Consider the following 27,882-nt stretch of genomic DNA (forward strand, 5'->3'; position numbering starts at 1 on the left):
GGAATAGTGGTCACTGGGAGTTTACCAGGTCTAAAGGGGCACAAGGGAGCTTTCCCACGTGTCAGAAATGCTTTGTATCTTATTATGGGTGGTGATTACATATGTAATGTGTAGAGTCACCAAGGTATACATTAAGATTTGTGTGCTTTACTGTGTGCATGTCTGTAGGAGACTGTTCTGCATGGCGTGGGCCCAACTCCCACTCGGAGATGCACAGGACCCACGCCCACAGATAAGTTCTCCCATGGAGAATCAGGCCTGCAATGTATCTAGGCCGCTTTGAGACTTGCTTTTGCTAAAACTCCCTCACCCTGAATTGACACAGCAAGTGCTTACTGTAACTTCCTAAAATCTATGCTAAAACTCCCCAGTATGGAGTATAACAGGTTCAACCACTTTTCCCTTTGCATTTGCAAATATCCTTCTTCTGTGATGTGATTAGTGGCATCATCTCGTTTGTTTTCTGTAAAAGGTAACCACCTAAAGGGAACCTGTGCATAGTAAGTGAGGACCATTATATAATGTGCAGAGAAACCCAATTAAGGCTGGTCATGGCAAGGTCCTCGGCTTTTGCTCCCCTTGAGAGAGAAGCCATGCTTGCCCTTTTCCTCCACCGGACTCCATAGTCCGTGTGAATGTCTCATGTCTCATCCACAATGTGGCGGACCCCAGGAGCCGGGATCCGTGTTACATGTCATATCCCAACAAAAAATTTAAAAAGGAACATTTGAGCAACACAGAAATGTATACACTATAAATTAAAGGTTTCCTTTCCCAAAAGAAAACTACAATTAACATTTCGACATATGTCTACCCGAACCCCTTTGAGCATATCCATCTCTTTCATCACACGATCCCTGATATCCACCTTATCCCCAGCACTGGGTCTGTGTATAGCACCAAACCAAGCCACATAGCCTAAGCGTTTCTCTCTTCGTGGTGACAGTACTACACAGCGTCACATAAAGAGTGGTAGGAAACACATGACTTACAAAACCGAGTTAAGTCACAACCTGTGCTGTCAAGGAATTTACAGTGTGAGGGGAAGGACCACAAGGACCACAAACCAAACAAAACTCCCAAGAGCTATACTACTATGACGTATTAGTTTCACAGGGCCATTAAAGCGATTCCAATTATTGTACAAGTAATGAAACTGTTGTATAGAGCTGACATATAGACTCATGATTAAACTAAGGAGCTTCAACCCCACCCTGACTGGCATGGGCTGGCATGGCTCAGTTGGTTGAGAGTTGTACTGCAAAGCAAAGGGTCAGCGGTTTGATGCCAGTTCTGCGCCAGCTCTATCCAGGACCAGGGCACATGCCTGGGTGGGGTGCCAGGTAGGGTCCCATATTGGGGCACATGGAAAAGGCAACCCATCAACGTTTTCTCTCATACATGGATGTTTCCGTGGATGTTCCTCTCCCTCTCTCCCTTTCCCTCTCTCTCTCTCTCTTTTTTAGAGATTTTATATATTTATTTTAGATGGGGGAAGAGAGGGAGAGTAACATCAATGTGTGGTTGCCTCTTACCGGCGCCTGGCCTGCAACCCAGGGCGACTGGGAATCAAACCAGCGACCCTTTGGTTCACAGGCTGGTACTCAGTCCACTGAGCCAGACCAGCCAGAGCCTTCCCCTCTCTCTAAACAAACAAACAAACAAACAAATATATTTTTTTAAGTTTCAACCATGAGAAGTAGTGATTACAGATATTATTCTCATTTTATTCTTTTTAAAGACTTTATGTATTGATTTTTAGAGAAAGGCGGAGGGAGGGAGAAATAGAGGGAGAGAAGCATCAAGAGGATGCCCAAACCAGCCAGGGACCCTCCTTTTTAAGTATTGAAGAAGTTGAATGACTTGCCTGGACTGCTAGTGAAAGAGTTGGGACTAAAACCTAAATATTGTACTCCTAACTCTTCGGTTCTCATAAATCTGACATCAGGGGCTTCTCCCCACCCCCAGGTGGAAACAGCAAGCTGACGGACTCCGAGCTCCGCGGGCCGGGCTTCCAGAGGGAGACGCCTGTGAGAGGGGCCCGGGTGTGAGCGAGCAGCAACGAACTTTCTGCAAAGGGTGCGGTGGTCTGGGGTCACCTGGTGCTACGCCCCCTCCTGCCCTCCTCCGCACTGTCTGGGGAGGGCTGAGGCTGCACTTCCTCTAACTCGGCGTGCCCACCTCACCGCAGACCCCCGATGGGGGTGGGGTGGGGCAGCCTAGGCTGCCAGCAGGCTGCCTCGATTCGGGGATCTACGTTCACCGGGGGTGCAGAGGCTCCCTCCTCCCGGGTTTCTACGCCCCTTACTCCACTTCCTCTAGGTTCTCCCAACCCCTCCGCTTTCCCTCGGTCCCAAACTCTGCCTCTTATCCCTGCCTCCTCCCCTACCTTCCTGAGCCTCCACACGAGCCAGACCCTTCCCACCACCACCACCCCAAGGCGGACATTGTGTTTTCTCCATTGCACAGAACTTTTGTCTATTTTCTACATTTCCTTGTCTTCTTGGACAAGAACGCAGGCCAGCTGCCTTCAGACAGCACAGCCCGCAGCCGCCCCCCCCCCCTCCCAGGGTGGCGGGGAGCGTTGCGGACCCGGGTCCCCGCCCTGAGATGAAGGTGGGGCACAGCTGCTCCCGGCTCGGCAGAGCGACGCCGAGTTCCCTCTCCGTTCTCGCAGAGACGTCCCGGCCTGAGGCTTGGGAAGGACACGAACTTGACTTTCAGTGTGGAGAAGGGCAGATGACTAACGCAGGGAGGGGAAGGTGGCAGCCGGGAGTCGCAGCCGTGCCCGCCCCGACCCCAGGCTGGAGGGACTGTGGCTTAGGGTCCGAGTCCGCACGCCCACGCTCACGCTGCACTCGCGCACCTTCCGAACCGAGACACGAGACGGCCTCCAGCGGTGCCTTGCAGGGGGCTGCCAGACCCGCCCCGCCCGCCCGCCCTCCAGTCCGGTCCGGGTGCGAGCCTCTGGGGGCCTCCGGACGCGGCTGGAGGCGGAGGGTCCCTTCCCCGCCCCCACCGCTGGTTTCTGGCTCCGCGATCCCCTCCCTTCCCCGCCCGCCCCCGGCGGCTGGCGAGCGCGGTGCAGCATGCGGCAAAGCTCTTTGCATAAATTATGCTCATGACGCAGCAGCTAAAAAAATCCAAGTAGCAGAAGGAGGGAAAAAAGGGGGGAGGGAAAAAGGGGGGGCCGTGGAAGGGGAAAAAGAAGAAAAATATATATACCTGACCACCCCCCCACCCCAGCTTCCCGGGCCCGCTTCCCCGGCGTCCCGCCCCCGCCCAGCGCAGCCCGCGGAGTCCCCTCCGGCTCCGTCCAGCCCGGGCTGGGGGCCCGGGGGCGGCGGCGGGTCCCGGCCGGTTTCTGGGCCGAGCCGAGCCGAGCCAAGCCGCACTGGCTTCTTTGTCTACAGGCGGCGGCCGCCCCGGGCCCCGGCCTCCCGGCCCGGGCTGTGAGATGAATCTCTAATCGGTAGCCACCAGGCACCCGGGGCGAAGGCGGCTCGGGCTCGGGCTCCGGTAAGTAGCGGGGTCCGGGGCGGGGAGGGGTTTGCACGGAGGGGGAGGGGGCCGGGCAGGGGAGGTTTCGGGTTTGGTTAATATGCAATGCCCGTAATTAGCATAATTTATATATTTATGATAAAGAGAAAAAAAATGCCGCGGGGCCGGGGCTCCAGGTTGCTGGGCCGGGCGGCCGGGAGCTCTGGGAGTGGGACAGCGCGCGGTCTCCCGCTTGGGGCCGGGGAGCCCCGGGCCGCGCCCTAGCCTGTCCGCGGACTGGCGGAGACCCCGGGAGGGGCGGGGGCGGCCACCAGGTGGACCCCGTAGGAAGCTTACACCTGGCCCCTCCCCGTTTCTGCTTCTGGAGCCCAGGTAGGGTACACACCGTAGAGCACAGTCTGCACACAGTCCCCGTGGCGACTAGGAGCGGATTCTTGCCCCACGGGAGAACCCGGACGCCTGGGTTCCCGGCGGTTAAGGTCGGCTGAGGCGGCCAAGGCTACCTGTCACAATTCTATCTGATCACAATACACCGGGAGGGTTGGTGGGACTCAGGGTTAGGGACCTGGCGTTGCTGGAAAGGTTGGAGGGTCACCATTGAGCAGAGCATGAGTACTTCATAAATATTTAATAACAATATTATTATTAATAGATCGTCATAATAATGGGCCCTATATATGCTCTCTGGGCACTCTCACCTGGCAAGGCCCAGGGGGCTCCAAGGTGCCTAGTAACCTCCACTTTAGTGTTGGGATCCCTCATTCAAATATGACCGGAAGCCTAAAACCTGCACAAAATAGCCTCAGCTGCTGGGCAAGAGAAATCAAATGCAGTCAGAAAGCCTTCCTGGGCAAATGAAAAGAAGTTCTTTGCAGAGATTTTAGCCTCATCTGCTCTTTCTGCATCCTTGTTCCAAAAGTAGAGGCCTGGTCTTCAGTTGTTCCTGGACACTCCCCGCTCCCACCCTGATCTTGGTCGTCTAAGGCAGCCCACATTGATGGACAAGCAGTGCCTTCTGCGGAGGGATTCCATGGAGGGTTCCATTTGGATTGAAGTCCTGGTGCTCCCTGTGATGTTTCTGTGACCTGGCACTTTGCTCTCTGCAGTAGAACTTCATTCATTTGTTCACTGGCCGCACAGGAATACCTACTGTGTGCCACATTCTAAACAATACAGATAGAACTTCCTCTATCATGGAGTTTTCATCTCAGTTTGGGGGACAGGCAGATCATGAACACGGAAACAGACAAGATACTATCATGTGATGTGACATGTGTATGTGATGGGCTATTTCTTCTCTTGGAGGTACTACCTGGCAATTAAAAAGCCAGAGAAAAATTGCTTCTCTAAGGGTTTTCTGCATTATTAAGGAATATAAGATTAGATCATTTGCCACTCCCCAAGATTTACTCACTATAAAGTCATAATAATCTTTTGCATTTTTATAGCACTTTATAGTTAAAACATTTTTATGCATGCTTATTTCAATTACAAATAATAGCAGCAGCAGTAACAATTACATGATGTTTGCTGTGTGCCAGGCCCTGCTCTGAGTGCCTCCCATGAATGTCATCAATTTAATCCTCACAATTATCCATGAGATGGGTAGTGTAATTTAGCCCCATTTTACAGATAAGGAAACTGAGGCTTAGAGGGCATTACTTGGGGCAGAAGTAATACTCAGCTTGGGTCTTCTGCCTTTAAACACCAAGCTCTTTCTGTGTCAAAATGAGGGACAGTGAGGCCAAAGACCGAGTGATACCCTGGGAGAAACTGGCCAGGGGAAGGAGGGCTTGGGAATGAGGAGCAGGACAGGCATGTTAGGATGGGGTTAGTGCGACCAGGGTTGTCCAGAACCCAGTACTACTTTGAAATCATTTTTGGTAGCCCAGAACTGGAAATAGGGGCAAAAGATATGAAATAGGACATGTATTTGAGGGACAGCATAGGAAACATGAGGGGGCTAAGCTGTATGATCTGATTTCTACACTATATTATATTCATCGGCTCCCTGGCGTGTACCAGGTATTACACTAGGCACTGGGCTGTGAGGATAAGTAAACACACCTTCTTGGAACTTACAACCTGGTGAGGGAACACACCTACTTTTTATTTTTCATGTTTTATTTGCCCCCTCCCTTCACCTTGCCTGGGATGAATCAAGTTTGGGCACAAGGGAAAAGGGGCAGAGGGATAAACTAACCCTAACTTTGTCCTTACAAAACTAGTCGTTACTGTTTGACTCTATATGTCTAAGATCACAAATGGTATGCTGGAGAAGGGGAAATAAAGTTGTTCACTCCTTCTCTATCACTTTCCCTAGCCCTTCCTCCCAGCCCCTGTGTGTGCCTAGCCAGCCTACCACCAGCTTGGCAAGCCACCCAGGGCTGCCCAGGGCTCCATGGTCTGAGGCCGGAGGTCTGCGAGCTACCTTTTTCCAAGTGTCTCAATCTTTGGGTGCCAGGATAGCCCCTACCGGCCGTTGTTCCACTTTCCGAGAGGAGGCAAGGTGTGGTGTGAGGAGGCATGGTGTGGTGTGAGGAGGGTAAGGGTCTGGGTCAGGTGAACACCTGTCGAAGTTTGAATTGGCCACTGCCTCTCCTGTGCCCTTGGGAAAGTCACCTGACCTTTCTCTGTCTCCATTTTCCTGCAGATAAAAATGGGGATCATAATAAGAGCACCATGCTAAGCATTTTAGTTACATGATCTTATACCATCATTATAACAACCCCATCAGGCTTGCCCATTTAATCACCATTTACAAATAAGGAAATTACACTTCAGAGGGATTAAATCAGCCGCCCAAGATGGCACAGCTATTTCATGGCCAAGCTGGGATTTGAAGCCTATACCCTAACCTATCTTTGATCCTCAACCTTCTCATCTGTGAAAATGGGGGTAATAATAGCTAATTGTCCTTAGTCCTCTGTACAATAATTCTAGGGCAAGCTCTGTTATTACTGATCCCTGAGAAAACAGAGAGGTAACTGCCCTGCTGTGGACAGTCACACTATTGGTCAAGCTTCAGTTTGTGTTTGCTCTGTGGCCTCATGAGGCTAGTGTCAGAGCTGAATAATAATAGTTCACATTTGTTGAGCCCTTATACAACTTACTATAGCACCATCCACATTTCAGATATGGTGAAGGGGGACATGGAGAGGTCAGGCCTTTGCTCAAGCTTTCCCAGCTAAGAAATGGTGAAACTGAGAGATGAACTTAGGTTCTTAACTGCTACGCTCAATTGAAATGAGATAATGTATGTAAATTTTATAATAGCTACCATTATCTGAGCACTTATTAAATGCCAGGCATTGATCTAAATTTTTTACATGCATTACTTTATTAGTAGGTGCCATCCCTCTCATTGTTACAGATGAAAAAACTGAGGCATTAAATCATTTGTTCCAAGTCCCACAGCTAACAAGTATCAAAGCTGAGATCATGAAAGAAAGCTGTCTCTAGAGGATCCTCACTTGTGATACTATGTGTTAAGGGCCTGGGTCCCCATAAACTGGCAGTGATTATTATTCTTCGCCGAGTGGGAAGGGAAATCTGTGTCCTGGGACCAGAAATGGAGAAGGGTGGGAGGACATAGAGAAAGTCCATCAGGCAATGACAGCTGGAAAGAGGTGGTGGAATGCCTGGAGTCTGGCCATTTAAAAACAGGGCAAGTAGCCCCAGCTGGTGTGGCTCAGTGGATTGAGTGCTGGCCTGTGAACTAAAGGGTCGCTGATTCGATTCCCAGTCAGGGCACATGCCTGGGTTGTGGCCCAAGTCCTTAGTAGGGGGTGCCTGAGAGGCAACCACACATTGATGTTTCTGTCCCTCTCTTCCTCTCTCCCTTCCCCTCTGTGTAAAATTAAATAAATAAAATATTTAAAAAGGAAAAAAGAACAGGGTAAGTAATAAAGAACAGGGCAAGTATACTTGTGTGCAGAAGGGCATGTGGTGTTCCTTCACACTAGGTACTAAAGCTGCATGGGCCAGGGGAATAGTGATAGGAAGGGGGGGATTCTAGGTATATTGGAAGGGAGAGCCAACAAGATTTGCTAAATGAGTAGACGAGGGATAAGAGAGAAGGCAAGGATGATGGCAAGGTTGTTGGCCCGGGCATCTGGAAGGATAAAGCTTTCATTTGCTGCGATGGGGAAAGCTGCATGCAGGCACAGCAGATCTGGGGTGGAAAGCAGGAGTTTTGTTTTCGATTCGTTGAGTATGAGATGATGTAAGCAACCTGTAGGCCATTGGATATATGAATCTAAAGTTCCCAGGTGAGGTCCAAGCAAGATTTAGACTTGGTGGTTGTCAGGGGCGGAGGGGAAGAATGAATTGTCTGCCCCGTTTTGCTCAGCCCCAGCTACCCGTCTGTACCTATCTCCTACCTATTTCCTGTGCTTGTGGCCTGTTTGAATGGCAACTCTGCAGAAGGTGAGTGGGTGCACAGTTTAAATATGAAAATGGTGTAGAGCTGAAGGTGCTGATGTCTGCAAACAAACTCCCCTGTGAGAATTATATTAAAAAGGTGAAATGTAATTTCCCCTGAAAAAAATGTGACTTGTGACTTTCTGTCAACTGGATATCAGTAAAACTAATTTCAGCTCAAGCAGCCATTCCTTGGAGTCAACTGACTTCACACAGAGTACCCTCCACCCCCCAAAATGACTGTATATTGAGAAGGTGTTTTACACCTTGAAAACCTCAGCCACATGAAATGGTAAGGGAGCAAAACCACAGAAATGAGTCTGAGTTAAAAGTCTGAATGCCATACAAGTGCCATTTTCCTGTACATGGCATAAGATTGTTCATACCTAAAATTTCATGTCTGAAACACATGTCATTCTAGAACAAAGGGGAAAGGACCACACAAAACTTCATTGGGCATCATTTCTGTACATCCTCTACCACTCTGTATGCACCTACCGTGACCCTTAACACCCTGTATTGTCCTTATGTTTTCATTTCCTTGACTGTCATGCAAGGGAGGCTATAGACTTCTTGACAAAGCTGGGGAATGTGTTTTTCCCCTATGGTATTCCCAACACTCAGCATATAGTAGCCCCCAAAATGTTTGTTGAATAAATGAAGGACAAAGCATTTCAGATTTTTCCTATGTGATCTTGGGCTATTTTAGGGGGTTCTGATTTATTCGAGATTTCCCAGTGTTCCTCTGGGTGTCTTGGAATGTGGCCCTTAGCCTAAAGCAATTCCTAAAGGAGAATGATAAATAGAACCAGGTCCCCTAACTCATCTCAGTCCCCTCCACTGCAAGACCTGGATGGTCCTGGGCCTCTGGATTTTTAGGTTTTGGCAAATGCCTCAACACCTGCTGTTCATTCCCCCCTGAGATTGCCTGCATCTTTAGATGTTAGCACAGGAAAGCCAGAGATAAATGAGCCAGCTGTTAGCCAAGCAGGGCACCTTGCCAGGTTTGCCTCAGGTTGAGTTTTCAAACTCAACTCCCTGGAGAAAGAAGGCAAAATAGGAGGCTCTGGGTAAGCTCTGGCTCCCCAGCCCCCAGCTTCCACTAGAATTGTCCAAATCATTTTTGTCATTATTTACATTTTTAAATATTTCTTCAAGCCCTGGCTGGTGTGGCTCAGTGAATTGAGCACCAGCCTGGGAACCACAGGGTTGCTGGTTCAATTCCCAGTCAGGGCACATGCCTGGGTTGCAGGCCAGGTCCCCGGTAGGGGGCACATGATAGGCAACCACACCTGATGTTTCTCTCCCTCTCTTCCTCCCTTCCCCTCTCTCTAAAAATAAATAAATAAAATCTTTAAAAAAAATAATTGAACCAAATTTATTAAAAATATTTCTTTAAATGTTGTTTTATTTGTTGTATTTATTCAAGATACTAAATTTTCATTTTAGAACTCGGTTTATAGAACCAAGCCCTAAACTGATGATCATCAGGATACCTTTACCTAAGCCAGTGATTTTCAACTGGTGTGCTGCAAGGATTTTTAAAACATGCAACATCTGACTATTTAGTCAGGAGCACTAACCTCTTTTCCCTTAGATTGTCAAATGAGAAAATGACAACAGCCCTGGCTGGCGTAGCTCAGTGGATTGAGCGCAGGCTGAGAACCAAAGGGTCACAGTTTGGTTCCTAGTCAGGGCACATGCCTGGGTTTCAGGCCAGGTCCCCAGTGTGGGGCGCGTGAGAGGCAACCACACATTGTAGTTCCTTTCCCCTCTTTCTCCTTCCCTTACCCTCTCTCTAAAAATAAATAAATAAAATCTAAAAATAAAATAAAAATAATAAAAAATAAAACTTAAAAAAATGACAACAGCCAACACAATAGCTGTTCAGTGTAAATGAATCAAAATTATACTCATTTTTTTATTGTCAGATTGGCAAAAAATATACTATATTCTTTGGTGTGCTACAGAATTTTAGAAATTAGTTTATGTGTGCCATGAGATGAAAAAGGCTGAAAATTGCCACTCTAAGCCTTAGTGTTTTTTTAATCATCTCCTTAAAATATATAAGCATCTTTTTTATTACATTGTGATTCTCAAAGATATTCCAGAGAAAAAATTATGACTTAAACACCTGTAAGTTTTTCTTCATTTCTGTTATGTCAATCAACCCTAGCAGCCCGAGCAGAGCTGCATTTCTCGTTCTCAGTCCGAGCCCCGACTGCACCACTTCTTCAGCAGCAGCCGCACGTGCAGCGGGTTGCTCTGTGGGCTCTGCATTCTGACCCTTGTAGTTTTAGCCTCTGAAGAAGGTCCTCTTTCTCCTGAACCTGCTGCACCAGTTTTGCCTTTTCCTCATTTGATTCTTGTTTGTAAAGATCCTGACTCACAAGATCTATTTGGAGACCACTGCGTGACCCGGTACCAAGTGACTGAGATTCACAGCATTTGATGTTCCAGAAGGTATTTTTCAAATACATCATTTTTTTTAAATTCACTGTCTATACGTTTAAATTTTTCTCAAATTTCAAACTTTTTGTTTTTCTGTGGAAGATGCTGGTTTCTCTGAAAAGTTCAGATTGTTTTCTTCATTCTCTACTTTAAGATGTTGTACCACTCTGTAACAGGGATTAAATGACATTCATATTTTCCTTAATCATTCTCTAAGTGTCGAATTCATAGGTTGTTTTCTTGACCTGCTTACATGGGGAGGCGGTGGACTGGCGGGGGCCTGTGGGTTAGGTAAAGTCACAGCTGAGTCTGATGGACTGTCCATCTTGGAAATCAAATCTGGATTCGCCTGTCCCTGAGCCATCCTCAGAGAGTACGGCAAACCCACACAAGGGAGTATTACCCAGCTATAAAAAGGGATGAAGTGCTGGCACATGTTACAACATGGATGAACCGTGAAAACATTCTGCTAAGAAGCCAGACACAAGGGGCCATATATTGTAAGATTCCATTTTATGAAATATGGAGACTAGGAAAGCCCGTAGGTCATAAGCAGATTAGTAGTATCCAGGAACTAGGGGGTGGCAGGGAATGGGATTTTGGGTGGGATAGGGAAAATGATTAAAATATTCCAGAACTAAATAGTGGTGATGGCTCTGGCTGGCGTAGCTCAGTGGATTGAGCATGGGCTGCGAACCAAAGTACCAAAGTGTCGCAGGTTCGATTCCCAGTCAGGGCACATGCCTGGGTTGCGGGCTATGGCCCCCAGCAACCACACATCGATGTTTCTCTCTCTCTCTCTCTTTCTCCCTCCCTTCCCTCTCTAAAAATAAATAAATAAATAAATAAATAAAATCTTTAAAAAAATAGTGGTGATGGTTTTACAACATTGTGAATGTGTTAACATCTACTGAGTTTGTATGTTATGTGGGTTTTATCTCATTCAATAAAAACACTCATGAAAAACTAAAACAATGCAGGATTGAGGAGGTTGGGAAGGGCGAGGAATCCAGATCACTTCTCTGTGCCTGGTTTCCTCATCTATATGGTGATAATAATGCCCCTAGCCTCCAGCTGGCATGAGTATCACATGAATTAGTTACACAAAATGCTCAGCACAGTAGGCACTCAAAATAAAAATTAATTGCCTACTTTTCTATATGCCTATTTGTCCCCTTTATTCCTTTTATTTCTTATGACTGTGTGGTTTGTGACTCCAGCCAGACAGCCTGGCCTTACACGGGCTCCTCCCACTCCTCACTGTATCTGACAGGCTGCTCTGCCACCCAGCTGTTGTTCTGCCTGAAGTGTGAAAGGCCACTGTGGGCCTTAGGCCACCGCACAAAACCACCTGAGCGCTGACTCTGTGGGACCCACCTGCTGAATCAGACGCTGTGGGAATGTTTATTCAGGACGAATCTGGGGCTCTGTGTATTTTAATAAGTGCTCCAGGTGATGATCGTACATATTCAAGTTTGAGGCTTTTTTTTTTTAATTTTATGTAAATTTTTTTAAATTTTTTAAATTTTAATCATTGTTCAAGTACAGTTTTCTCCCCCCTACTCCCATGAGGCTGTTTCAATTTAATGCTGTCTTTACCATCTCTACCAGGAAGTCTGCTCAGACTCCTCCCCTGAGAAGCACTCTGACACCCAGAGCGCTCCTTATCCACGTCTGAGCTTCTGAGTGTCTGGGTCAGAGTTTCCTTGGACTCTGCTGAGTATTTTCTCTCCCAGTAGATGGGGGAACTCCCAGGGACAGATGCCTGCCCCTCTCTGTCCTCTTGTCACCCTGGTTCTTCTGAGTGTAGGTTCTCCTGGGTTGCTGTAAGGAGCAAGACATTTTAGTTTTAAAGCTCTTAGAATCCTTTCTGTCTACAAATTCTTGAGAGAACTTAGCTTCTCTCACTTCCTACCATTCTATTTCTGACTTTTTGAGATAGTATGGAAATTGTATTACTGTGTCATCTCAGCCTTTGCTTTTCCCATCCCATTTCACTCTACAGGATGTGTTAGGTGTAGGTCGACCCCCACTCTGCCCTGACACGTGACCATGGATCCAGGAGCTGGTCCAGAGTCATCTCTGACTGTCAACGAGCAGGTACTTTCTGGGGCAGGAAGGGGGAGGTGTGAGGGTGATGGACCAAGGGGTATTGGAAAGTGGGAAGACCCTATAGAGCCTCCTTATTTTCTGTTTCTTACCAAAACTCATGGTCACTTCACCTGTCCAGGTGTACTTGCCAGGCAGGATTTCTCAGGGGTTACATTTGGGGGTTTAAGCTGTGACTCTAAAAAGTAAAATTGAAATATACAAACATATAAGTTTACCTGGGGAAAAATTTGAACATTGGGTAATTTGCTCCTGATTTTTCTTCTTGTTTATATATATTTTCTAATTTTTCTTCAATGACCATTTATTACTTATGTAATTTTTAAAAGAAGAAAAAAGATGAACAGTTCTTAGAATGTAATGGGCCCTGGCTGGTGTGACTCAGTGGATTGAGTGCTGGCCTGTGAATCAAAGGGTTGCCAGTTCGATTCCCAGTCTAGGGCACATGCCGGAGTTGTGGGCCAGGTCCCCAGTAGGGGGTGCATGAGAGGCAACCACACATTAATGTTTCTCTCCCTCTCTTTCTCTCTCCCTTCTCCTCTCTAAAAATAAATAAATAAAATCTTTAAAAAAAGAGAATGTAATGAGAGTGAGGTCCTTCATGAGTCAAGTTTGAGTCAGAAAGGCAATTGCTTCTGGGTGTTTATTTTATTCCCGCTCTCCTGATGGGTCACATTGTCACTTTTTTCAGCAGAGTCTCTGGCTGAATCCAGTTTTCAGGCTTAAGGAAAGTGTTGTGGGGGTGGCGGCTTCAGGCACAGGGCAAATGCAGGGAGGCCAGACACAGAGCTTTCAATGTACAGAGTGTCCCTGATGTTGGAATGGCCCGACTGGAAGCATTTTAGTGCTGGAGGTGAAGAGCGAGTGCTGGTTGTTTGAGCAAGAAGGCCGTGTTCTGAGCCACCAGCCCATGGGTACCAGCTCCAGCCCAGGGGTGTGGGGTTAGCTTGTAGGGAAATCTTGGCCTTTACCCCAGAGTTGTGGAAATAAAGGAATCATGAGCTGAAAAATTTACTCAACGTTGTGGAGCATTCATTTTCCACTGCTTTATCTTTGACAGAACTTCTGTAAGGTTTCAAGGGTCATGAGGCAGGATTCGCTTCTCGGCCCAGCTTAAGCTGGGGATACTGTGGCAGAGGACCTTGTAGACACACACCAATATCCTAGCAGCCAGAGGACACCCTTGCAAGGCTGCAGGATAGACCTTTTACCACTCCCTGAACTGAGTCCAAGAAAGGGAGCAAATGGAAATATCCCCAAATGGTTTGGCTTCATGGGACTTTTTCCAGCTAGTGTCATGCCCTGGGGCCTACTTCCTCCTAGCCTGCAGCTTGCGCCAGGCTCTGGAACTGTCACAGAGCACACAGTCCTTGGGACAGGAAGTCTGCACCCTCAGGTCTCCTTTCCTCTCTAACCCCAACCATACCCAGAGCTCTAGTCCCCAAGGGGGGTCTATATCAGCCCCTCCTCCAGCAGTGTCCCGTCCTGTCTTTGCAGGTCATCGTGATGTCAGGCCATGAGACTATCCGTGTGCTGGAAGTTGGCGTGGATGCCCAGATCCCTGCTGAAGAGGAGGGCAAAGGACTGGAAGCTGTGGCCGCTGAGGGCTGCCAGAGCAGAGGCCCTGCTGAAGCCAATGAATCTGCTGGTGAAGCTGGGCCAAACAACCCAGACTCCTCTGCAGAGGCAACTGGTACGAGGCCATTGCCCCCATCTGGCTGGGTCCCACTTGGGTCCCTTCTTGTGGTTCCCTGGCACCTAGATGGCTTTAGGACCTCATTGTCTTCCTCCCCACTGGATAGCCTTTGGCCATGATGGCCTGCACTTCAGGCCAGCTGCTAGGGCTGCCCTGTACTTATTGTCCCTAGAGCTTTAGTTCTGGTTTCAGTCACTTCCTGGGATGGGTCAGCTAAGAGAATGGGTCAGCTAAGAGGACTGAACAAATCTTAGAGGGGCCTCCTAGGTCTAAACCAGACCCTTGGGCCCTGTGCGGAGAGGACTAGACCTCCAGGATCCTGCCAGCCCTTCCAAATTAGTACCTGCTGTGGTGAAGCTGGGAAGTCCCAGAAGCTGGGGATGGGAGGGCATCTTACCTACCTGGGACTAAGAATATAGGTTAGGTAAGACCTTGCAGAATGCCAGCTGGGCTGGTGTGAGTCAAGCCTAGTGGGCTTACTTCTGCTGTCTTCCAAAGATGAGTTGAGGGCGTGAGCTTGATTCTCCTACATGGGAATGGATGTGGCTGATTCACCCACATTGCCTTCCCTAATTAACCACAGGGGGCTGTTGTTCTAGAGCCTGGGGCTGGTACCAGGCACAGATTTCTGGCCATTTCAATGAGGACACCATTTCAATGAGGGACTTTCCTCATTAACACCTTGCAGAATAGATACCTCCTTTTGCAAGAAGCCTAGGGCCTCCCTTGCCAGTTCCACCAGAACATCAGGATTCATCACCCCTTGCTTTCTGCTTATCTTCCCTTCCCAAGATTGGAGATCTGGGCTGGTGGGGGTGGGCTAAGAGAGGGAGCCAAGAAGATAACAAATGAGAATAGACAGGCTTCAGGGAAACAGCAGCTTCTCAACCAGGAAACTGCTAGACCTCACATCCATCACTCTACCTGCAAATTGGTGTGCAGACTCAACTGGGGCCCTAGTAACTTGGCCTTTCCCCTTGCCCCCTAGTAATATGACCATTTTCCCCTTGCCTGGAAATGCAGTGCTTCCATGCTGAGGCCAGAATGGGGCATTGCCTGAGTTCCTGGGGGCCAGCGCCCTGCAGAGCAGACAGGAAAGACAAGGATTCTTTCTGCCAACCACCTTTTATTCCTTTCCATTGTGGGGATGAATCCCTTTTTCAGAAAATTTGAGAGGTTTTCCAGGCTTATCCACAGTGTCTTAATTTCCCTCTTCACCCTTTTAAGGATATTCCACATCTCATTTCTTCTGGTGTTTTAATTCTGCTCCTTATCCAAACCTGCTCTTGGAAATAGATCCTAAGTCAATTATTTACACCTTAGCACGAGCGTTTATGGTAGCGTGCATCTTCTTCCAGAGGTTGGTGTTTCACGAAATTTTTCTCTGTAAAGGAATTTTAATTATCGTCACACAGGCAAGCGAGGTATTCTGATGGTACTTCCTAAGAAGCTGCTGGGTTAGATTGCGGACTTAAGGGGACCTTTCTAGATATGCAATGTTAAGAAGCATTTCCTCCTTAAAACAAAACAAAGCTAAGTAATAGAAATCTTTTTCAGGATGAAAAAAAATCTAGTGGTTTCTGGCACTCGAAATTACCTCCTAGTCCTTGTCACACATGCATGTTTTTATTGTGGCCACCGAGGGCAGACCATGGAGCGTCACACTAGCCACCGTGCTGGTTCAGATGCCCGCTTCCTTTTTGCCATAGATTCATAAACCTGTTCTGGTTTTGGCCATTGTTAGACTGTCTAGTTTTTTATTGTCATAACCAGTGCTGCTTTGAATGGCTTTGTATTGGTCCTTTGAAAAATCTTTTCCTTTGAGGTATAGTCCACTCAAATTCCTTTTGAAGAGAAATTAATTATTTATGTAGGAAGAAGTCATCACATGAAAAAGTACAAAAATCTTGCTATCGATGAGAGGCAAAGTAATTGGCTATGAGCTACTGCATGCCGGTTAAGCCAGCAAAATCAACAGTGATAAACACCAATTTGGGGGACGCTGCGGAGGAACAGGCGCGCTGCCCGTGCTTCCGCGCATTCGTCTTTCTGAAAGGCTGTCTCGCGGGAAGTGACAGGAGCTCTAAGCGTAGGCAAACTGGGATCCCTCGGTCTTACTTTGGAAATATATTTATTTTTTAAAGATTTAATTTATTTCTAGAGACAGGAGAAGGGAGGGAGAAAGAGAGGTGGAGAAACATCGATGTGAAAAAGAAACATTGGTTGGTTGCCTCCCGTACATGCACCCCCTGGGGACTGAACTCGCAACCCAGGCATGCGCAGGGACCAGGAATCAAACTGGCGGCCCTTCACCCTGCAGGATGACGCCCAGCCAACTGAGTCACATGGCCAGGGCTGGAAATATATTCTAATAAAATGAATAGTTCATTTCTTTGGATTGTAAGCTTTTATCATTCATGCTTATCATATTCCTGTTTTCACTTTCCTATTTATAATTCATTATTATTTGTCATGCAAAATGTTTTTTTAATTTTTCTAGGTTCAGATTATCCTTATCTTCTTTGATTTTTTTTTTTTTTTTTAGTAGTAGTTAGAAAAGTATCTCCCCTCCATGGGGGAGAGAAATCTGCCATTTTGTTTTCTCTTAGTATTTTATAAGGCTTTTGTTGCTGCTTGCTTGTCTCTTTAACTCCTTAAACAATCTGAATTTCTTTTACAATGTACTATGAACAGCATAGTCCTGAGTTAGCGTGGTGCCTTTCCGGAGTAAAATACAGGCTGGGAATGCAGGGCTGGAGGGTGATCTCATTCAGTGGCTCCCACTGTGGCTGTGTGCTGTGTCACAAGGGAGCTTAAAAGAAGACAGACTGAGAAGTACCAGCCACCGGTCGCACAGACAGCCTCGGGGAAGTAAAGCACAGCAGAGGGAATATAGTCAATAATATTGTAGTAACTACATGTGATGTCTGAGGGGTACTGGACTTCTAGGGGTGATCACTTTGTGAGTTACATAAATGTCTAATCACTGTGATGTACACTTGAAACTAATATAATATGGAATGTCAGCTGCAATTGAAAAATTAAAAAAAAATTTTTTTAAAGAGAGAGAGGAGAGGTGGCTGCCATCCACTCCCAGACATTCTGATTCATTAGGGCCTGGAAATCTATGCCCAGCCAGGACTAAGAGGCCACTGATCTGGTCTAATACCCATCACCCAATACCTAGACTCCTCTTAATGTCTCACCACATATAAAATAATAACCCTTTTCCTCATTGTGTGGCTTTGAAGAGGCTTCCTGGTGGAGATCCCCAGTACCTGACAAATCAGGACAGCATGAGGAAGCTATAAGCTGGATGAAAAGCTCTGGTTCATGGGAAGTTCCTTTAGAAGCTCACTGAAGCTGCTCATCCAGACTTCAGATCTCAGGGACCGGCATAGAAAAGCTCCCTGGCCCAGAGAGCCGCCGTGATCCTGAGTGTTGCAAATGCATGCCGGTTTCAGGGACTGTCCTTTTAAGGGCTACACCCTGTAGAGGCCTTGCCCCTTCCCCGAGCTAGCACCTGCATCCAAAAAGGAGCCTGGAGATGGGCTGAGCAATGGTCTAGTTGCCGGATGAGCCGAGGGAAGCTGCTCCCACTGATTCTGTCTAGCCCTTCCCTCCCAGACGTTCCCTGCAGGCCCCTCTACTGATTATGTGATAGGTCACAGTGCTCTATAGAGCCAGGAAACGAGAGACTGATACCCAGCTGTGCATAGGCCTGCATTTTCTTCATCTAAGTGTGGGAAGGAGAAGGCCTATGTTCTAGGTCTGGCACAAGGCTCTCCAGTCTCCTAGTGTCACTACCAGTAGCATTTGGGAAGCTGCCTTCTGGGCCAGGGAAAGCCAGTGATAGGTCTTGGGTTGTGCAAAAATGCAATGGGAGGCTGAGAGTTGCCACTTCAAGCGGCAGACAAGACACTCTAGTCTGCTGACCCCTCTGCTCACACCAGGCTCACTCTTTGTCCTCTCTCTCTATGCCACATGAAGTGAAGTCACTCCCAGCAATCCCTTCAAGCCCTGTCCCTGCGGTTGCCACCTTCAGCCAAGCCCCAAGCCAGCCTCAGGCATCGCAGACCCTGACGCCGCTAACTGTTCAAGCTGCCCCCCAGGTAAGAGCCACCCCTGGGACCTGGACAGAGGGCAGTGGGCAGAAGCAAGGCATGGGGTCTGGCAGCTTCACAAGGCAGGATAAGGAAGGGGCTGTGGCTTGAGGGAGGGAGGGAGTCCCCCATTAGGCACCCCTGGCCTTTCCCCTGCCCCAGATGAGGCCCACTGGGAAAAGCAGGTCTGCGTTTGCCAGGTGGTCTTGGGTCCAGCAAGGGTTGTAGAGTTACATTAACTCTTTCATGCCACAGGCCATCTGTCTATCTAATGACGGAATGAGTAACTACCCTTGTCAGTTCCTCCAGTAGGTGCCTGGAAGAGTTAATGCACTGCTCACAGTCCTTGTGTAGAGCCCAGGGGCAGCCCCACAGCACAGTGAGCTGTCTCCAGGGTCCTCAGGGAGTGCTGGGCTCCCTGTGACCTTTCCCCATACGCGCGGATTTCCAAGGCATTCATCAAGGGTAGCCTCCATCAGAGCTGCTCGGAAGCCTCTGTGGGCCCTTGACCATTTGGTTCCATCAACCCCTACCCCCGGCTCTCTGGCCATAAAACGCTGATCCTGTGGGTGAGGGCCCAGGGAAGCCTGGGGGGCAGCACTCTGCAGTGGCAGAGGCCTGCGCACGCTTGGCCATCCTGTGAGCAGGGCCGGGTCCTGTCTTGACTTGGCGGCTTCTCTGAAGGCAGATAGTCTGTCAGGCACCCCCTCAGGGTCGAGCCTCCGGCTCAGGCCAGGGCTTGTCTCTTCCCCGCCCTCCTCGGCCTTTCCCCCACTGCCCTCAGAATGCTTTGTTTGTGCTCTGCTGGGTCTGAGAGACCCAGTGTTTGCGCTGTCAATGTTGATTTTTTTTTATTTTTTCTTTTCTTTTTGAAATCTTGTTTGCTTTTGCAGGTCTTGACTCAGGAAAACTTAGCCACAGTTCTGACAGGAGTTATGGTTCCAGCAGGGGCAGTTACTCAACCTCTTCTTATCCCCATCAGTATTGCAGGTCAAGTGGCTGGTCAGCAGGGGCTGGCCGTGTGGACAATTCCTACAGCAACCGTGGCTGCCCTCCCAGGACTGACCGCCGCTTCTCCTACGGGGGGAATTTTCAAGCCACCTTTAGCCAGTCTCCAAGGTAACGGCAACTCTCCCCAGGACTGCACCTGGCCCCCCACCACTCACCACCACCATTCGTGCTCGTGGGCTTGCCATGTCGGACTCAGAACCCACGGCCTGCCCAAGACAACAGCCCTGGAGTCTGGATCCGGTGTCCCAGGCACCCAGCCGTAGAGCTGCTGCAGCACCTTGGGACTCTAGGCCGTGACACCATGCTGGCCCAGCAGGCCTGTCTTACTTCAGCCAACTGTCTAAGACTGCCCCTCTCCCCCCACGCCAGAATTCACCCCATGACCAGCCAGCCTCCTGAGAAGGACTGCAAGAAGATGCAACTTCTGGTTTCGAACCTACACATCTCCAGGCCCAAGGGAGGGGGGATGAGAGATGTTGGCCTGTGCTGCCCCCCGCAAGGATCAAGGGAGTCACAGCTGCCTGTCCCCCTGCCCCACCACCCCAGCCCCCTCTCGTTCTTGTGCCAGATCCCTTGGGATTGGAGCTGCTCTGGGCTGCGGCTAGGCATTTGAGCACCTCTGTCTCTGCCTTGCTCCATAGCAGCCGCCGTGCTGAACACCGCTCTCCCGGCACCTGTGCAAGCTGCTCCACCGGTACAGGCCTCCTCGCCTGCCCAGCCCCGGCCACCAGCTCAGCCTCAGACGCTGTTCCAGACCCCACCGCTGCTGCAGACCACGCCTGCCATTCTACCACAGCCCACTGCTGCCACTGCTGCTGCCCCCACCCCCAAGCCAGTGGACACACCCCAACAGATCACCCTCCAGCCTGCGGGCTTTGCATTTAGCCCAGGAATCGTAAGCTGCTGCCCTCACCCAGGGCTGACCAGGGATGGACCGAATCTTGGGCCAGGGGTAGAACTGGCAGGGGAGGAAGGAGATGGAGTACCAGTCCCCTGAGTGTGGCTCTTTTCCAACACATCAGCAGAGATGGGCTCCCTCTGAAGCCTTCTCCTTGCAGCTGCCAGCCCGCCCATCCCAGACCAGAGCAGACAACCTCTGCCAAGAGGGCTGGGCACATTCTCCAGAGCCTGAACCACTGGACCAGCCTTGGAGGGTGGGATGATGTCTGGGGATTGCAAACTAATGAGCTGTCACTAAGGTGGAGCTGGAGGCTCACAGCCCACTGTCAGTGTCGTCCACGGTGGCTCCGAGCTTGGCAGTGGAGCTGTTAGACGTGACTAGAATCATGTCAACCCCTCCAGCCTGACCCTTCTACCCTCCCAGGCCTGGCCTGAAAGATTAGCCAGAGTTACTCTTCCATGGCTTTGACCCCATCCTTCTTGGCCGACCCCCTGCCATCCCTAGCCCTGGATGCTATTCAGCCTGAGGACATGGGCCTGTAGCCCACGTTCCTGCATATCTGCCCCACATCCCTACCTCCCCACCCCAGTGCCTTGAGCCCTCTTCCCTCTGCCTTGGGCTTTTACTGTTGCCTCGGCTTCTGAGCAAGGCTCTTCCTCCACCCACAGATCAGTGCTGCGTCCCTCGGAGGACAGACCCAGATCCTGGGCTCCCTCACTACAACTCCGGTCATTGCCAATGCCATTCCCAGCATGCCAGGGATCAGCAGTCAGATCCTCACCAGTGCTCAGGGACAGGCAAGTGGTGAAAGCCAGGGCTGTGGGATGGGGGCTGTGGAGAAGCTGGCCAGAGGACCAGGACTCGGGCTGAAGGTCACAGAATCTCAAACAGGGTGTCAGAGTGCTGTTCCTGTCTCCCGTGTGGCAGCTCTCTGCTGATGCTGAGACCAGGCATGGGCAGAGCCACTACCTTGCCCTAGAGGTGCCCACTCTAGTTGAAGTGAATGCTTACTTCATTTTTGGAGACCTACTTTGTGGCCAAGATCTGTACTAGGTGCTTTCTCATACATCATCTCACTTCATTCTGGGTGTAGATGTACTGGGTAGAGACTTTTGTTCACATTTCACAGGGAAGAAGGCTGAGGTTCAGAGAAATGAAGCCGCACTGCTAAACTGTGGCAGAGCGGGGATCCCATGCAGGCCTGTCTGACCCCACGCGCAGACTCGTTCCTGCTCCATCACAGCTCTGCAGACAGGGTGATGGAAGCAGCCCCCACACTGAGTCCTGCACTTGACTGAGGAGGAAACTGAGGCCCATAGGGGTTAAGTGATTTGTCTAAGTCCCTTCCCCAGCCAGTGTGGGGATTTGGGTGCAGGGTGGAGCTGGATACCACCCTCGTACTGAGGGTCCCTGCCTTATTTCCTCCCAGGTTATTGGAACACTCCCGTGGGTAGTGAATTCGGCCAGCGTGGCAGCCCCGGCACCAGCCCAAAGCCTGCAGGTCCAGGCTGTGACCCCCCAGCTGCTGTTGAATGCCCAGGGCCAGGTGATTGCAACCTTGGCCAGCAGCCCCCTGCCTCCACCTGTGGCAGTCCGGAAGCCAAGCACGCCTGAGTCCCCTGCTAAGAGTGAGGTACAGGGGCCTGGGGTGGGGCTGGAGGCTGGCAGTGGTATCTGGCATGACTGCAGGCAGGACAAGGTTATATTCTCTGAAGCCCCTGGGAAAGTGGGGCACCTCCTCAAAGTTAGGGAAGGTCCAGGAAAGAAGGCTCACACGAGTCACACATACTCTGCCCAGGGAAACTGCACACGCCCCCACACACCAACCCCTTGTCCGTGTGCCCTCAGAGGCCAGTGCCTTTCTGAGAAGGCCTGGGAGGAGGCGGACAAAGCAAGCTGGGTCTTCACCAGCTCCGGGGTGAACAAACTGCTGGAAGAGCCCCGGGAGAGTCGTTCTGCACCCCTCCCTCTTCCTCCTGCACCCCTCCACCCCTCCACTCTGTGCTGTGGCTTTGATTATTCATTTCTTTGCTCATTCTAAGAGCAGTTTTTGAGTGCCTACTGTACCTCAGGTACTGAAGATGTAGAGATGAATAAGACGCCCTCCATAACCTTAGGTAGCTCAGTGCTGGAGACAGTGCAAGGCAGCCTGACAAAGACTATGAAGGGGCATTGTAAGGAAACCCAGAGGAGGGTGCTCTTGACAGACTGTGAAGTTCATTACAAAGCTTCACGGAGAAGGGACATTGAACTAACCTTAAGGGATGAGTTAGATGAGAGTCTTTTACCATTAGGAAATTGCAAGCAGTATAGGACACAGGGGTTCTCAAATGGGAGTGTGCATCAGAACCACCTGGAGCGGTCTTCAGAATGCAGACTCCCAGGCCTTGTCCCAGGCTTTCTTATTCGGTAGGTCTCAGGTGCAGCCCAAGAATTCCCCTTTATAACGAGTTCTCAGGTGTTGAGACCCATGGTTCTCAAACGTGGTAGCTGCTTCCCAGCTTTGAGAATAAGCTCTTCGCCTCATCTGAAAAATGGAAGTTACAAGAGGACCAATTGCAGAAGGTTATGAGTATGAAGGACATATTGCACGGAGGCAATTAACACTTAGTTCACAGGAAGGGCTTGAAAAATAGTGTTTTTATTGTTGTCGCCGTTAAGAGCTAGCTAGTGAGGGTTCATGGAAGGGTTTTTAGCAGGAAATGGCTGATTAAACTTGCATTAAACAATTTCCTGTCAGCAGGCGGAGCCAAGAAGTGAACTGTGGCGAGATTTGAGTCCTTGTCACCTGTTAGGAGGCAGGCAGCTTCATCAGTTCTAGCAAGAGGCAGGGGACTTGACCCCAGCCTAAGGCCCTGAGAAGCAGGAAGGACCGGGCTTCAGAGCTGCCAAGAGGTAGAATCCAGAGAACAGGACCCATCCTAGAAAAATCTGAACTTTTCCAGACGCTTTTTAAAAACACAATACTAAAATTGCTAATTTCATATAGTTATAGTTTCTTGCGATTGTAAATAATACATGACTTTACAAACATTCCAAGATCATGTGTAGTGTAGAAAAGTAAAAATGCCTTTTAATTCCACCTCTATTTTTTTCCTGGAAATTCATATGTATTTTTAAAAAGAATTATTCCATAAAACCCAGTTTTCACTTGCCTTTTTGTTTCCACTTAGCGCTATGAGCCTGAGCTCGCTCCCTGCCAGCAGTGGAGAGAGATACCTGGCTCTTTTGAATGGCTACCCTGTGTCTCCTTGTAGGGAGGTCCCCGACGTCGTTTGCCAGTTCCCTATTAAAGGATGTTTGGGCTTGGGAGGCTCTAAAATAGGTTAGGTTTCTCCTCTGAGGACAGAGATTCAAGAGCAGTTATCTCAAGGGGGGACGCTTGTTGGGGCTTTGACCAAGTGTACTGAGCCTTTTGAGCCTCGGACCTGCCTGTGCCACAGGTGGCCATGAGGCTCCAGCTTGGTGGGACAAGTTGCTGTGTGCTTGTTTCGGAGGTCATTATCATCGGGTGGGTGATAAGAAGTAGCTTCTAGTCTTGCGTTTTGATGGGGCACAAGTGGGAGTGTGGACATCATGCCTCTTTTTGCCCCTGTCTCTGATCCATGCAGGGACTCCGACCCCCTGAACTGGGCAGGTGGGCAGTAGGGGCTTGTTGGCTCTCTTCTCACAGGTGCAGCCCATCCAGCCTACGCCAGCTGTGCCCCCGCCTGCTGTGGTCATTGCCAGCCCAGCCCCAGCGGCCAAGCCATCTGCTTCTGCCCCCATCCCAATAACCTGCTCAGAGACCCCCACTGTCAGCCAGCTGGTATCCAGTAAGTGGCTCCCAGAGGAGGTTGTGGAGAAGAGGAGAGGCATTTGTTTGGACACGCTGACCTCTTTGAATTCTGCTCTCCATATAAATTTACTGGAGTCTAAAGGGCAAGGGCAGACTCGTGATGCCAGGGACTGCATTTCTTATTCCTGTTGAGCTGGATTCTAGGCATGATGAGAGTGGAGGCTGTTTTTCTGAGGAGCCAAGCCATTGACTATCTCTCCCACAGTCCTGAACCCAGTATCTCAGGGATGTGGATGACCAGTGGGTGTGCCTGGGGTCCCGGAGTGCGGAGAATGGGGAGGGTCAGCAGTTAGAGCTGGGAGAACTTGAAAATAGATCCCTACCTCCAGACAGGTTGGTCCAGGCCCCTTTCCCCCCAGTCCCGTTTGTCTTGGGGACAAGGTTAATGAAGATCTTAGGGGTGCATGGGCGTTTTGCCAAATATCCTCACCCCTCTGTACCAGGCCAGGCCAGTGGGTTAGGTAAGCAGTGATGATTATCTTCCCTCCGCACTCACCCCTGGTCCCTTCCTCTGGCCTAGAGCCCCATACCCCGAGCCTGGATGAGGACGGGATCAACTTAGAAGAGATCCGGGAGTTTGCCAAGAACTTTAAGATTCGGCGGCTGTCCCTGGGCCTCACGCAGACCCAGGTGGGGCAGGCTCTGACTGCAACAGAAGGCCCGGCCTACAGCCAGTCAGCCATCTGCCGGTGAGTAAGGCTCCTGGGCAAGGCCAGAGCCTGCTCAGGTGCCCGCTGCCACTAGGTGTTCACAGATACCTACCTGGGTATTTGACCTCATTCCTCTGCCTTGCTCCTGCCTTCTTCCAAACACGATGGCTGCTTTAAGCATAGACGTGAATACTTGGAGGAGCCAAAGACTGATCAGGTCCTTCTGAGGGGCCTCTGATGCTTATCCTCCAATCTCGAGCATTTCCCAACACATGGTCTTTATCTGGGATGCCAAGACACCCATCCACTCAGGAATCCTAGAGGGAAAGGAGCACAGCTCACAAAATTAGTCACAAAGGTGGGAACTTCAGTTCTGACTCGGCTCTCAATTGTACCCCACCAGCACCCCTACCATGCTTCTGTCTCCCCCTCATGTAAGGCATGACTGGAAGGTGATGCAGCTGGTTTTCTCTGTGCACAGACTGGTCTGGTGCCGGCACCATAGGAGGGGTAGCAGAGGGTTTCAAACAAGAGTGAGGGTGTGGCTTGGGGGCAGCCTGAGGGTCTCATTGGCCTTCCAGTTCCGCAGATACACTACGGCACCTCTCAGACTCAGCGCCACGGCGGGACCTCAGTAGTCACATCCGGGCTCACCAGGAAGAGTAGTCTGACTTAGCGGCACTGCTAGGAGAGGGTAATTAGAGGAAGACAGCACTGATGACATCCATTTGCCTCACAAGATAATACCTGAAAGGCCCTCCCTTGGTGAAAGTTCTGGAATGGTTGTTCATGTAGCAGTTGCACTGTTGTCACTGCACTGCTGGACTGAGGCCATGGGAACGGCCCCTCTGCTATGAACTGGGACCCAGGGCAGTCTGAAAAGTCTGGGTTTGCCTGAGCCGAGGCTGGGGCGGGGTGGGGGGGGACTTGGCGGGAGTGGTGAGGAGCAATACCTCTTGGAGAGTGCTCCCACCCAATGTGGAGGTAAGACACTCTCACTGTCCCTTCCTGGGCTTGGGTCACCTGCAGGTTCGAGAAGCTGGACATCACGCCCAAGAGTGCCCAGAAGCTGAAGCCGGTGCTGGAGAAGTGGCTGAATGAAGCCGAGCTCCGGAACCAGGAAGGCCAGCAGAACCTGATGGAGTTTGTGGGAGGGGAGCCCTCCAAGAAACGCAAACGCCGCACCTCATTTACCCCCCAGGCCATAGTGGCTCTCAATGCCTACTTTGAGAAGAACCCGCTGCCCACGGGCCAGGAAATAACCGAGATTGCCAAGGAGCTCAACTACGACCGGGAGGTCGTGCGGGTCTGGTTCTGCAATCGGCGCCAGACACTCAAGAACACCAGCAAGCTGAACGTCTTTCAAATCCCTTAGGGCTCAGCCCCCAGCCCTGTGTTCCAGCACTTTGTACTTGTCCCTTGGCACCCGGCTGCAGCCACGGCCGTGACAGCACCTGTCGTTCTGCTACATGTGGCTGTGCTTGTCCTGGGTCTTGAGACTCCACCGTGTGCATGCGTGTCAGTGGCCTCCCTCCCGCCCCCCACACAGTGCACACCATGGGGAGGCAGAGGAGCCTGCCGAGGGTGCCAGGCTCTGGCTGGTCATGCCGAGGGAGGGAATTGTGGTGTCACTTAAATAAGCACTTTGCTAATGTGATTTTGGAAGAGTGAATTCTGCCCTGTCTTAGGGGCAGGGCTGTAGCAGCCCCTAAGGACTGGTTATTAGCTCTTGTTTTCGATAGCATTCTCTTTCCACCCTCTCTTCTCTCCTCCTCTGTGTAAGTGTGGCAGGTATGGCAGTGTGTCCACAGGACCACAGACTCACCCCCCTTTGCCTACAGGCACTCTGTCCCCTGAAAGGACCTAAGAGACACAATTCTGAAAAGTGTGATGTGCTGCTCAGAAGGTCAGACTTGGTGTCTACCTTGACCTCAAGGTCAGAAGGTTCCACAGCCCTGGGACCAGAACATGGCACCTCCTCCCACCTCTGCCTGGTTCCTATGGAGGAAAATTGCACTAAAGCAGAACCTTTTCTTTTGTAATCCACGTTGGAAGGAAGCAACAGAGAGCTCTAGCTGTCCTGGAGTTGACCTGGATCTGTGGTAGGTCAGGAACTTAGTAAATAAGGCCATTCTTCCAGATTTTAATCTAATCTCTGTCCATGACCATCTCCTCCCAGAACGGTTGCAGCCTGGAAAACCCGAGGCCCCAGTAAGCAGACACTTTGGAGAAAAATGAGGAAAGATGTGCTGGCTCTTTCTCTTGTCCTCACATTATTCCCCAACCCCGGATCAGGGCCTTCTCAGAAGGGGCAAATTCAACAGCAAACTGGGCAGCAAGGCCTGGGAGGAAGGCCAACATCCAAAAAGAGCAGATGGCAGCCCAGGAAAGTCTCTTGTGGAAGGCGACTTAACTCTAACTTTCTTTGTCACGTTAAGCCTTGGATACTGGGGGAGAAATCTTGTTTTGTTCAGAGACTTAGACCCTGTGTTTGTGTGAGCAATCCCCCCAGTGCTCCACTGAACCAAGAAGGCCCCTGGAGCAGGACGGCTTTTGCCCCCAGAGAGGGTAACAGTGGCACTTTGGGGGTTGGCAGCTCATCCGGGCGCCTAACTGAGTGTCCCAACCCCAGTGTGGCTGGGTAACCCCTGGAACTCTGCATGCGGCTCCAGGAAGTCAGCGAGCACCGAGAGGTTTGCTTAGATGAGCCCAGCCTTGCTGTGCAGACCGTCTGTCCAGGGCCATGAGTCACGGGGGTCAGCTGCCACCCACCCCCTTCACTACTCCTGTCCTGACAGAGCCGAGTCTCTAGCAGTTTCCCTCCACTGCCCCTCACATGATCTACCCCGAGGAGGTGACTGCCCAGTGAGGGGCCTGTCACCAGCTCTGCTGGTCACTGCAGCCACCTCCTAGCCTAGCTTCCTCTAGAATGCTGTTTCCTGCCTACAACTGGTCCCTCCCAGGCCCCGCAGTGCCAGCATGGCCGCCCTCTGGGTAGCCCTGCCAGTGGGAAGACAGCTGTGTGTCAAAGTGCCACATGCACACACTCCCGCCCACTGTATTGGGACCAAGAAGCCAGCCCCAGTGCAGTGGTGGTGAGGAAGCGGGTGGGCATCTTGCCTGCCCCAGCTTCCCAGGAGAAAATGTCTCCAAAGCGGGGAGGTTCCACACCCAAGTTCAGGGTTATCAACCTGTCTCCA

The 27,882-nt window shown here is 50.3% G+C and overlaps 1 protein-coding gene, 1 long non-coding RNA gene and 1 pseudogene across 9 annotated transcripts; 1 reads left to right on the forward strand and 2 right to left on the reverse strand.

Annotated features, from left to right (window-relative positions):
- Positions 1-1,682: 1,682 nt before the first annotated feature.
- LOC118499081 lies at positions 1,683-3,008 on the reverse strand. Its single transcript, XR_004901586.1, has 2 exons — positions 2,867-3,008; positions 1,683-2,695 (listed from the first exon to the last, which is right to left on the reverse strand). It is a non-coding gene; the product is annotated as an uncharacterized LOC118499081 (long non-coding RNA).
- Positions 2,689-27,003, forward strand: POU6F1 (POU class 6 homeobox 1). Of its 8 annotated transcripts, none has more exons than XM_036019018.1 (12): positions 2,689-2,825; positions 3,414-3,519; positions 12,380-12,474; positions 13,981-14,176; positions 18,170-18,291; positions 19,176-19,401; positions 19,935-20,188; positions 20,863-20,991; positions 21,624-21,827; positions 23,868-24,009; positions 24,553-24,721; positions 25,712-27,003. In XM_036019018.1, exons 3-12 carry the CDS (start codon positions 12,427-12,429, stop codon positions 26,055-26,057), a joined length of 1,836 nt encoding a protein of 611 aa, XP_035874911.1. In that variant the 5' UTR covers positions 2,689-2,825; positions 3,414-3,519; positions 12,380-12,426; the 3' UTR covers positions 26,058-27,003. The 8 variants fall into 8 exon arrangements, with proteins under 8 accessions (XP_035874911.1, XP_035874910.1, XP_028389220.1 ...); XM_036019017.1 differs by lacking the exon at positions 2,689-2,825 and adding an exon at positions 5,838-5,942 and having other exon boundaries at positions 3,007-3,519; XM_036019019.1 differs by lacking the exons at positions 2,689-2,825; positions 3,414-3,519 and adding exons at positions 3,583-3,873; positions 5,838-5,942.
- Positions 9,903-10,953, reverse strand: LOC114513035 (annotated as a pseudogene).
- Positions 27,004-27,882: the final 879 nt, after the last annotated feature.

The sequence above is a fragment of the Phyllostomus discolor genome, chromosome 2 (genome assembly GCF_004126475.2).
Source record: "Phyllostomus discolor isolate MPI-MPIP mPhyDis1 chromosome 2, mPhyDis1.pri.v3, whole genome shotgun sequence".
NCBI lineage: Eukaryota > Metazoa > Chordata > Mammalia > Chiroptera > Phyllostomidae > Phyllostomus > Phyllostomus discolor.

Coding starts and splice junctions, on each gene's coding strand:
- POU6F1 (XM_036019015.1), top strand. CDS start 13,757: ATGGGACTTTTTCCAGCTAGTGTCATGCCCTGGGGCCTACTTCCTCCT. Junction 13,880..13,980: donor CAGGAAGTCTGCACCCTCAG/GTCTCCTTTCCT, acceptor CTGTCTTTGCAG/GTCATCGTGATGTCAGGCCA. Junction 18,292..19,175: donor CTGTTCAAGCTGCCCCCCAG/GTAAGAGCCACC, acceptor TTGCTTTTGCAG/GTCTTGACTCAGGAAAACTT.